At 46.0% G+C, this 12025-nt stretch overlaps 1 protein-coding gene across 1 annotated transcript in view; it reads left to right on the top strand.

Annotated features, from left to right (window-relative positions):
* Znf831 (zinc finger protein 831) overlaps window positions 1-11619 on the top strand; it is a 111368-nt gene extending 99749 nt beyond the window's left edge. Inside the window, exons 5-6 of the mRNA XM_057781998.1 lie at window positions 5788-5939; window positions 6800-11619. Coding sequence (XP_057637981.1) covers window positions 5788-5939; window positions 6800-7609 — 962 coding nt within the window. The 3' untranslated portion in view covers window positions 7610-11619. The remainder of the gene's footprint in view (window positions 1-5787; window positions 5940-6799) is intronic.
* The last annotated feature ends 406 nt before the right edge of the window (window positions 11620-12025 follow it).

Below are 12025 nucleotides of genomic sequence, written 5' to 3'. Positions count from 1 at the left end.
GAGTGATGACCCTCTGCTGCAGGTGTGTTGATTGCATCCCGGGAAGAGAGCCACACAGAATCTTCACTCGGCAACAATAGACTTTAAAACCCAGAGTGTGCAAAGTACCAGTCTTGGTTCACCTCGGCATTTAACACCTGCAATCTCTCTAATCACCAGCCATTATGATTTCAGAATCCCATCTCCACTCTGTATTGAAGGGTTCACTTTTACAGAATGGACATGTTAAAAACAATTTAAAGAAAAAAAATAAGAGTCCAGGCAAGATTTTAAGTACCGTTTTTGTCCTAAACATAGCCAAGGTACAGGATGTCCATGACGGGAGTCGAGCCTGATTGCCTTTCATCAGAGAAAGCGAGGTGATGAGAACCACTGAGAAAGTGACCCTGAAAGAAAAGGCTCCTGATGGCTCTGAGGAGAACTTTCCAAAGATTGCATTAGAGCAGAAATACCAGAGGCTCCCCTTGCTAAACAGGCTTTTCTGGCCCTCTTTTGGGTCCCTCCTGCTGGTAGAGCTGGAGGCTGATGCTGTTTCTGCCAGCTCTCCAACCGCCCACAGGCTTCTAGGCTTCCCATCACTTCCTGGCTGCCGTCAGCATCCAAAATCGCCCATCTTCTCTGGCTGAGAAGACCCGAAGGCCTTGGCCACCACTTTGCACCATACTGTGTCCTAAAGAGACTACACGAACAGTAAGACGTCAGTAACACATAAAGGTAGCCACTCAAACAACACATCAGGGACTTCAAGAAAATGGTAGGATAGTTACATGGCTGAATACTCAGATTTATTAGTGACACAGCCCCAGGGACATGCACTGCCTGGATGGTTTCAAGTCTTTTTTTTTTTTTTTTGGTTTTTAGAAACAGGGTTTCTCTATAGCTTTGGAGCCTGTCCTGGAACTAGCTCTTGTAGACCAAATTGGCCTCAAACTCACAGAGATCCGCCTGCCTCTGCCCCCTGAGTGCTGGGATTAAAGGTGTGCGCCATCCGGCAGTGGTGGTTTCAGGTCCTTCTGTGGACAGACGTGAGGTTGGAACAACACCTTACTGTCTGAGCATCTACTTGCTGCATCTTTCACGGTGTTGATAACCCCTGCTTGGTGACATTTTTGTGTGTGTGAGGATGGCATTTGTCATCCAACCTAAAGACCTGAGTTCAATCCCAGGACCCACAAGGTGGAAGGAGTGAACTGACCCCTGAAAGTTGTTTCTGACCTCCACATGTGCGCTGTGGTACATGTGCCCCCTGACAATAATAAAAACGTGTGAAGAATAAAAGGAATCTCTGTCCCCTATTAGATTGTAATTTCCATGAGTGGTATCAACCTCCCTTACTGCTCTTGGAGCAGTTTTGTCCACACTCAATGTCCGGTCAATACTGCAGTTCAACAGGAAGGGTTCAAAAATATAGACTTACAATGGATTCAATAAATATTTGAATAAATGAGCAAATAACTATTCCCAGTATGATTAGTTTTAAAGATCTGCCCAGCTCTCTTTTAACTCATTGCTTGTTTTAATTGCCAGCACATTGTGTGTTCCTTAATGGCAGAGACACTTTTGAACAATTTAATCTCAAATCAATTACGAGTTCCAGAGACAAACCCACCTTCCTGTTTATAATTTCCGCTCGCTCAGAAGGGCAGCAGGCTGACACTGGAGGCTGACATTCCTACCTCAGATTTCTGAGTCTGTGGACTCCACATGAATGGAATTTGGGGAGCTATTGGGACAAACCAAAAGAAATTATTCAAATTACGCACATTTTGAGATAATGATATTTGAGGAATACATTTATTAGCATTTTAATAAGGCCTGAAAATGTGGCCGCCCGAAGCAGATCTGACATTAGAGAGGCCGCAATCCCACTGTCGTTCTGTCATGCTGTCTCTGCCTGCGTTTTCTTTTTAATTATTTTACAGTTTCTCATACATCGCCTTTTCAAGAGGGCTAAATTCGCAGTTGCTGTAACTGCTTAAGCAGTCTCTTCCTCCTGACATGCCATGGCAATTATTTCTGAGAGAAATTATTAAGAGTGTGGCCTTTAATCAGGGGAAGATCACGCAGCAGAGAGCCTGGGTGAGAGAATTCTCTAATAAGATTCCTGTAATTGAGTGTGGGCAGTCGGGCCCTGAAGATACATGGAGACGGTAGAATCTGTGATTCTGAAGAAGGGGGTGACTCAGAGTGTGTGGAGATGGAGCCTAAACAGATAGCATTTTGCAGTTTAAAGTCTAACCAGAGCCCAGCTTGCTTTTTGAAAGGGGCCATTCATTTCAAAGCAAGTTAGTGTCCTGCTTCAATAATCCAAATTAGTTTAACACACTTCAGTGACATTTTTTGGACATTTTTCACAATTATTAGAGATAATTCACTTTTCTCTGTAGACTGTAGGGTTGAAAGCAAATTAAATCAATAGATTTTCTTCCTTTGCTCTCTCCAATGAGCCAGAAGCTACTGGTCAAATGTGCCCACGACCTTTTTGCTCAAGCTTAAAGACCCAAACAACCTGTTGGAAAGATGTTTGGCCAATCTGATTATTTTCCCTATACTAATTAGTTTTATTTCTTCATTAAATTGAATGAATTGCCCGGTCATTTTGTCACCGTGGGGATGAAGCGCGATCCACTTAGAGTGAGTGGCTGTCCTTGGCAACCATGGAGCCATAGACACACCTATTGTGACAGCTTCCTGAGGAGGAAAGAAGCAGGTCCTGAGACAAACTCTCTTTCTCCACCCTTTCATCACCCTGGCTAGGACATGGAATCTGGGCCCCCCAGAAGATCCTAGAGGCCTGGGAACTGGCTTCTTATCTCTGATGCTTTTCTCCCTCCAAGCCAATCTTCAGGTGGCATCAACATGTATCTTTGAAAAAAACAAATGTCAATCTGTAACTGGTGGTTCCTCTCCTGCCTGACAGTTCCCAAATAAACACTCAGATGCTTAATATTAATTACAAATGTTTTGACCTGTTGTTCGGGCTTATTATTAACTAGCTCTTACCTCTTAAATTAACCCATTTCCATTAATCACTGTATTGCCACATGGTTGTGGTGTAACCTCACATATGGTTCTCTGGTGGCTGCTGGCATCTCCCTGACTCTGCCTTCTTTTTTTCCTGTACTTTGCTTGGATTTCCCATCTGACTCTATTTTACCTGGCTACAGACCAGATTAGTTTCTTTATTAAACAATTGATAATAGACCATATTCACAGTATATAGAAGGCCATCTTACATCATCAATCCACACTGAAAACATTGGCTTTTCCCAGGAAGACACTTGTACTCTGAGATGAAAATACCTGTTGACAGCCCTGCCTTTGCTTCACTCCCTCTTGCTTCCACCCTCCTCCCACACTGGTGTCATTGGCCCAGCTGCAGTCTCTTAGTCCCTAGGTTCCTTCCTAGCTGCTGTTTGTCCTTCCTCTAGAGTATCCTTTGCATGTGGACAATGCAATCACTCTCAACATCATTTATCATCTCTCTCTAGTATTTCCCCACCTTTGTGGTCAGTTTCTCCCTTACCTTCTGTGTCTTATTCTGTCTACAACAGTTCCTAATTGCCACTCTCTGCCATATCCCTACCCTTTGCCTTGTTGCTTCACGAGCCCCGCACTATCTCAAACTCTTTTCCGTGTCTCTCCCCTGTCCTATATCTCTGTCCCCATTAGCACAGGATCCTGTGAGGACCAGATTCATCTCTGTCGTGTTGTCTCTGAGCTCTCAGGGAATGCAGTGCCTGCTTTGCTGAAGACCAGGGCCACACTTGCTGACCAGAGGAGGAGTGCCAGCAGCTGGTGCCTTCGCCATTGACAGCTCTGTCACATAGGTGCTCGCTGAGGCCGTACTGAAGGAAACCCACCACTTTCTAAACCTTTGTCTTTCTCTCTTCTTTACCAGCGCTGGTTTGCTCAGGATGAGTGTACACAGTAATCCTAGAAACTGACGGTGGAGAGAGACGAGCTTTATCGATGATTTGCTCAACTCTAAGGGGCAGCATATTTCTACAGACTTTGTTCGTTTTTAGAAGCCCAGGAAGATTTAGGCATCTAATTGGTTTGTGATATCCATGCCCATAGGTGACGGTTTGGGGAGGCGATACCATGTGTGACCAGAGGACATCAGGTGCCATTGACTAGGATAGAGATTCCCCTTGGTCTAGGGCTTACTCACTGGGCTAGGCTAGACAACCAGCAAGACCCAGGGACCCTCCTGCCTCTGCTTCCCTGGTGCAGGGATTCTAAGTGCCTAACATTGCACCCAGCATTGGTTGTAGGCCTCTAACTTGACAATGTGGCCAGATGACCCTATAATAGTAAGGCCTACAATGGAAAAACCACTGGTGAAGACCAGCAAATTGTTTGTTATTATCATTATCAATATTATCATTTCTTTCTTTTTGTCTTTTCCCTCTTTCAATTTTCTTATCCTTTCCTCCTTTCTACCTTCTTCCTCTTCCCCCTCCCTCCTCTCCTTCTCTTTTCCCCTCCATTCCTTATTCCCTCCCTCCCGCCATCACTTCCTTCCATTTTTTTTTTTTAATGGGAAAAGAGAACCCACAACATTTACTACAAGCTTAAAGCGTGAGCTTTAGCTTGTCCAGAAAGAAATCAAGTGTAAAACAGTTTTGGAGTCTGGGGTGATTTTAATGTATCTGCAGAAAGGCACACAGAGGACGTGGCACTAACTCTGAGGCAGACAACTTTGCTTATATGAGGCGATGCAGTTTCAGTGTTCCACCAGCCCAGTGGTGACTTAGAACGCCACCTACCCAGGGCGTGGAGTCAGGGCTGTGCGCATGAAGGTCAAGAGGATGGAGCGAGGCAAGTGTGCTGCGTCCTAGCTTGGAAGAATAGCTGCTCTATCCTGGCCTTGAAGGAGGTCTTAGGTCAGCCTGTAAGCATAGCAACAGGAGGGAGAGAGATGAAGCTCTAAGGCTCCAGAATGAAAAAGGATGGCTGGGTGGGCAGCAGGGGTTGCTAGTTTTCCTAACAAGTAGAAAGGTTTTCAAACTTTGGGCTTGTATAACTTTAATCAAAATAAGAGCAGATTTGACAGTGTGCCCAGTGCATCTTCCAGGGAGCCAGGCATTCTAGAAAGGTTTTTTTTTTTTTTTTCTTTTATCAGCTCATCTCATAATGCAGTCTGCCTTTTTGGGAAGGATCACCCTGTGGTTCTTTTGGCCTGATTGTGGGGTCCTGCAAGGAAATGGAGGAGAGAGTAAGGAGGACAAGGGGGAGCAGGTGTGAGAGGCTATTCTGTCTCTTCCCTTCCCACATGATGACATCAGCCACAGCAAATGACAGCATCCCAGGTGCCCACCTCTCCCCCTGCTAACTGGCACTCTGGTGGTAGCCAAAGCATGTCATCACCAAGGTGTTCTAATCCATGGTCTAGCAAGTTCTCTACTCTTGACACCTGATTCCAGGACCAGGTTACTCTAAGGGATCTAAAATTAACCTCAAGAAGCCCAGATGGAGAGTGGCGCTTTAATGAAAGTGGACACCACGCCGAACTCTATGTACAATGTGTATGATGAGAGTGGACACCGTGCCCAACTCTGTGTACAATGTATATGGTTATGAAGTTATCACCTTGGTGTCTTGGCATTACTGTTTCCTTCCTTGGAGGATGTGAAGACAATGCATTTGTCCAAGTGTGAGCTGGAGGTGATCAGAGTCCTGGACACTGTGTGAACGGAGGCTCGCTGTGGAGACTTGGACCACCTCCTCATCGTTCTTGGTCCACTTCATGATTGTATTTATAAAACACGCTCCCTCTTGCAGGTCTACATCTGCAAGGAGAGCCATCCTGTGCCAGCGTAAACCTGCCTGTTGGTCATGGGAGCAAAGAGAAGGAAGCTGACTGCCAACAATCTTCAGAACCCATCTCCCCTGGCACAAAAACTATCTTGGAAAGAGACAGTTTGACTCTAAAGGTGGGAACCACCATTCTGAGGCACCAGTGTCTACCCAGCATCTCGACTTATGCCTTTATTTCCATATCATTGTCTATGTGGTAAAATTACCTGATCTCCTTCTAGGGCTCCCTAGAACCTAAAACCAGACCCCCCCAAAAAAAATTCCTAAGCATTCTACACTGAAAAATTAGCCACCTTTGGAGCTGGGGAAATGGTCTAATAAGTAAAACACTTGTCATTCAAGTGTGAGGACCCGAGTTCAAATCCCCAGCACCCACATCAAGGCTGGATACACATCTTGAGGGTCTAACCTCAGCACTCCTACAGGGGAATGGGAGGTGGAGACAGGAAAACCCCTAAAAAGTTCTGGTGCCAGCCAGCAGTGTATGCAGTGGGAAACAACCAAGAAAGCCTGTTGTGAGCCAGGTAGACAGTTGACCTACACCCGGGGCAATCCTCAGATTTTCCTATGTCACAATGCGACTGGTTGACTTTGGTTGTGAAACTGTTGGCAGGTTTTCTTGAAAACCCCAAATCTGCGTAATTAGTTCCCCCAGAAGAAAGATGCTTAGCATACGTTGGGTGTTACTGCAATGCGAAAGCACCCTAAGTGGACCAGGAGACAAGAAGTGTGGGACCAACTGGGTAATGGGGTTGTTTGGCTTTACACAGAAACCGCTTTTGTATCAGTCAGGAGCTTGGCTGAGGTTAATGGGCTGATCAGTTATTAATGGAAGCTTATTGAGGACATCCTATTGAGGTTCACGCTCAGGGAGGCATTGTCGGGACCTCAAGACCTCGCTTTCATGGCAGACCGTGTTTCAGATCACAGTTTTCTTTGTGCCAATTAACCTTTCCCCCTTTGCTCTTTGTCATAGGATGTTTCTCCATCTGCTGGTGAGCGTAATGACTGTTCTCAGGAGAAGGATCATGCCAATGGGTCAGGACAATCTCTGCCATCCAATGTATGTTTGACAATGTTTCAGGAAGATCCCCTGCCCCAGGGCAAGGGTTCTGATGTGGAACCCCCAGGGACTCCGCTGCCACCTTCCCAGGATCAAGTCTCCGTAGTTGCCAGCCTGTGTATCTCCCCAGATGATTCAAAGCTGCCTCCATCCCTTAGATCAAAAGGAACATTTCCCCACCGTGACATTGCTACCTCTGTGGCAGCCATCTGTGTTCCTGCAGGGACACGAACAGGACACAGAACACTGAGGGGTCACAGTGTGGAGTCCCATATGGAGGAGACACTGGCCCAAAGCTCCCCAGATAGAAGAGCCATTCCAGAAAGCATAGCGCAGGCACTCCTGCCTAGGAGACCTTCACCTAGCCCAATATCACCTGGAAGAACACGTTTAGAAATGCTGCCATCAGGTCCAGGTTCGACTAGTTCACACCAGGAGGAAGTGAGACCCCAGGTAGATTTTCCCTCCTGGACCCAGCATGGGCACAGGGAAGTGAGCGTCCCGTGTGCAGCTTTAGGAAGTGAGAGTAACACATGTCGCACGGAAGGATTCATTACCCCTAAGAGTGTCATGGCTCCTGACCAAGGACAACCCTCAGAGGACTCTGAAGCCCCCTTGAAGTCCATCCGGAAAAGGAGTTTGGAAGGAATGAGAAAACAGACTCCGGTGGAGTTGAGCGATACCAGCAGTGATGATGAAGACAGACTGGTTATAGAGGTATGATGTGCTTCAGGAGAAAGATGGTGGCCATGGCCAAAGACTGGGGATGCTCAGAGATAACATCACCACTCACACAACATCCATAGACTGTGAAAGCCGTCTGAGGGTCCTTCAAGCCAGCTCTAACCAACACGACGCCCAGAGTCAGCCATACTTTTCTTCAGCGTCTCTCAGACAGACTTTGGACTCTTCCACACTGAGCTGGAAGAGCCAAGATGGCCAGAATTACCATCTCAAGAGGCTCAGCACACACAGCTCCAACATGACACAGTGATCCTCACCTGCCTCATGCAGTAAAAGGACACTAACTGGAAGAGCCATATGTGACATCGTTCCTGACCAGGGAGACCCACAGGGTCAAGTTCCTGACGTCTCCATCACTAAGTGAAGAGTGGCAAAAACACTTGGGGTCACTGGGGTGGCTTGAGGAAAAAGGATGGGGTACGAACTGGGCACCAAGATGGTTCTGTGAACTTTGGAGACTAAGTCCAGATGCATTCAAAACTGGTCAGGGCCAGCCAGCCATCCCAGTGGACAATGTAAATACGTCATAATGCCTAAGGCCCTTTTAAGTGTTGCACAAATGGTCAGTACTTGTTTCTGTTCCAGTAACACAAGCACGTATGGCCCTTGTACACGTGCCTTTCCTGTGAGACCCCCCCCCCAGTGCCAAAAAAGCCTTGTGTTTTTGTTTTTTCTTTTTTTAGATCTTGCAAAGGAACATTGCATTAAGTCAGTAAAATAGTCACTGCAATGAGTCATTTTTTTAAAGGGGGGAAAATTCACTTATTTCCCTCTGATTATTTTCGTCATATTGGGCTCTGAGCAATTTCAATTAGAGGGCTACATTTTAGCAATCTGTACAGATTGAACTGATGCCTGTTCCTCATGATGGAGTCTTTTAGGCTTCCTCTAGAAGCTTCCAGGACATAAAACTAATTGGAGTTCTGATGCTGTTTTACATCTTGGTAATTTTATTTTGGGGACTTGGTGTTATTTTGCTGTCAAATTAAATCAGCCTTTGCGTTGGGCATTTCAAAACAGCATGGATCAAATCCCCCAGTATTTCAAACCGGTGCACCCCTGTGCAGAGGCAGATAGGTCTGCGTCAGCCAGCCCTCTACGCAGGCCCCAGGTTCCCAGACTTCCTCTTCGTCCCCTTAAGTGCAAGGGGGGGGAACTTGAAGAAGTTTACACTGTTCATTCCTCTACAATTTTATACTTGCCTTGGTTTGATTTTGTACAGTTTGTGATTTCTGGCTGAATGTTTGGCTTAACTCTAAGGTAATGATGCTCACGTGACATCTTGTGCTCCCAGGCAAAGCAGCCACGAGAAGCATCTCACACATGTGAACCTGGTTTCCTAAGTCCTTACTGGGAGGAAGATTGATCCACTTTTGAGTATTCTCATGGCACCTTCCCAGCATGGCTGTTATTCACCGAGAACTTCAACGCCACAGCAAAAGCAGCTTCCTCTTAGTAGGTCCTTCTGTTTATGGTCATCACATACATGTTTAGATAGCTCAGTGATGGCAAACCCAGCCGACAGGAGTTGAAAAGAACTAGACGTCACCTCTGTATGCTTCTTAAAGCAAATGAGAATGATGCAGTGATCTCTGCCCTTTGGATGGCCTGTGCCAGAGAAGGGCAGCTGAGGAAGAGCTCTAGGGGAGGCACAGTCCTGACCCGGTCTTTGGCTGGGAGACCTTGGGGATGGCTGTCTCTGTGCATGACAGTGAGACCTGGTCAGAGGAGCTCACTTGTGTCTATAGGTCTGAATCCTGGTGGGATTAGCTGATTGAGAGACCATGGCTCACTTTGTAGCTATGTCTTCATGGTCTGGAGATGTCCCCATGGAAGCCATTGCTCCAGAGTAGTCATTTTGGGGAACTGATCCACAGATATTGTTAGGCTACTACTGCTATGTAGTATGTGAACTGAGGGAAGGGTCCTCTAACTCCTCCTGCACTGGAATTCCTGATTTAGGGGAGCATGAGGCTCTTAATCTCAACATCATGGGTTCATGCCCCACATTGGGCACCATTTTACATGAGGAGGCTGCATTTAGTTTCCTGCCTGCCCAGACCCAAATAATCACACAGAAACTACATTAATTACAACACTGATCTATTAGCTCAGGCTTCTTATTAACTAACTCTTACATCTTAAATTAACCCATTTCTACTAATCTGTGTGCTGCTGGTACAAGGCTATGGCTTACTAGTAAGGGTCCCGTGTCTGTCACCTTTGGCAGCTCCATGACATTTCCCTGACTCCACCTGCTCTCTCTCTCTCTCTATCTCTTCCGGTCTGGATATATTTTGCCTTGCCATAGGTCAAAGCAGCTGTATTCATTAGCCAATAAAAGTAACACATATACAGAATGAGATCCCACATCATTGGAGTATAATCACCTACCTTAAAAATCAGAATTTATAAAACAATGAACATAAAACTGAGTGGAAGAGAACATGTATGTAGGTGGAACTGGCTCCTTTGTCTTAGGAGGTACAGAGCAAGGGAAGAAAAATTACCTTTCAGGTCAGTGGTTCTCAACCTGGGGAGTTGAGACCCCCTTGGGGAGGTCAAATGACTCCTTCACAGTGTTATCTAAGACCATCAGAAAACACAGATTTTATATTATGATTCATAACAATAGCAAAATTACAGTTATGAGTTAGCCACGAAAATGATTTTATGGTTGGCGCTCACCATAACATGAGGGACTGTATTAAAGGTCACACTGTCAGGAAGGTAGAGAGCTGCTGTTCTAGACCCTGATTTCCAGGTGACTGCTGAAACCTAAGAGTGTCACCAGGCCCATCTCATAAGCACAGCCCTAAAAAGCACATGATGCCACAGTCACAGTGGGAGCACAGTCTCTTCCGAGTCACCACAGCCAGCTGCCACCCCTAGCCTGTATCCAATGGTGCAAAGTATTGGTTCCGTCTCTTTAAAGCCCTGTGTCTATGACAGAGACAGGCAGCTTGCCAGACCCCCTCCTCCACCTGGTCATTTAGTGAGTGTCAATCTTGCCAGGGGTCCTTTACTTTAAACCAACGTGAATTTATGAACATTGTATTTCGATAGATTTTTTTTTTAATCAGACATTTATTTTGAAAGATCTTGGGAGGAGCTAGCTATTGAAAAATATCCTAAAGTAAGATATTGTTTCGTTTGGTTTTAATGGGGAGTCCTTTATATAATATAAATTATATGTATACATATATATAATATATAATATAACATATGGTCACTGATTTTTATAAATCTAACTTTCTTAAGGCAAAATACAATGATAAAAAAATTATAAGAAAACATTTACCCAAAGAATCCCAAACTCAGCTTGAGTTATTAAACTTCTAGTATTTCCAGTCGGTCCTTGTTGCCGTTTGACAATACCCCAAGTACACATCTCATGGTGGTTCAGGCAAAGCCCATCTATGTTCAGTGCTGAGGATGCAGCTCAGTGGAAGAGCGCTTGCCTAGCAAGCATGAAGCCCTGGGTTCAATGCCCAGCTCCACACAGAAAAATGTTTCACAGCAAGGCCAGTGCATTCTTTGCCAGCACCGCTACTCCATGGACCTTCATATAGGAAGCTGAAGCAATGGGTGCTTCAACTCCCTGCATAAATATCATCCCAGGACTACCAGCAGGGACTGTGAGAAAGACGGCTTCCGGTTCCTTGCCATGCAAATGTCATTGCTCATGGTGCCTGCCACTGGTCATTGACTGTCCCCCTTAACTTCTGTGCCTGGCCACATTTTGAGATGCATGGAGGGACAAGGCATCTCTCTCCACTTGGCCAACTCTTAAAGATTTGTGAGTTTGGGTGGCCAGCCTCATCCTCCTTGTTGTAAGGTGCCATAGGAATCACTCTTTCCTCCTGTTAAGTCTAAACTTGGCATTTTAGAGGAAATGAAGGTTCAAGACCCAAGGCTTAGACCTCACAGTAACCAGGACAGTCTGTGGTGTTGGGAGAGGGAGAGAAACAGAGAAAGAGGGGAGAGAGATGGAGGGAAAGAGACAGAAAGGGACCACAGAGAAGGGGATGGGAAAAGGGGGCAGAGAGGTGCGGGGAGGGAGAGGGGAATGAAAGAGAAAGAGAGAGAGAGGAGAGAGAGAGAGATAAAGACAGAGGGAGACAGAGAGAGGCACAGGGGAAGGGGGAAAGAGAGAGAGAGTCTTCTGGATTCTAATAGAAGCACAGCCAACAACTTGGTGGGTAACTCAGAGCCAACTGGAACTTTCCTGAGTGCTGCCCTTCTAAAGCTGGATCCGAAGGACGCCAGCTTTGCCACAGTGCCAGTGACCGTTGTCCTCCGCGGGGATGACAAACGGTTCCCACTCTCATGCCGAAACGTATTTCCTCAAGCTCACATCCATCACTCACAATGATAGCATCATTCATTTCTTCC

Source organism: Chionomys nivalis, chromosome 9 (genome assembly GCF_950005125.1).
Source record: "Chionomys nivalis chromosome 9, mChiNiv1.1, whole genome shotgun sequence".
In the NCBI taxonomy this organism is placed as follows: domain Eukaryota; kingdom Metazoa; phylum Chordata; class Mammalia; order Rodentia; family Cricetidae; genus Chionomys; species Chionomys nivalis.
The sequence above is the reverse complement of the archived record's forward strand: the minus strand, read 5'-3'. Positions and strand labels throughout refer to the sequence as shown.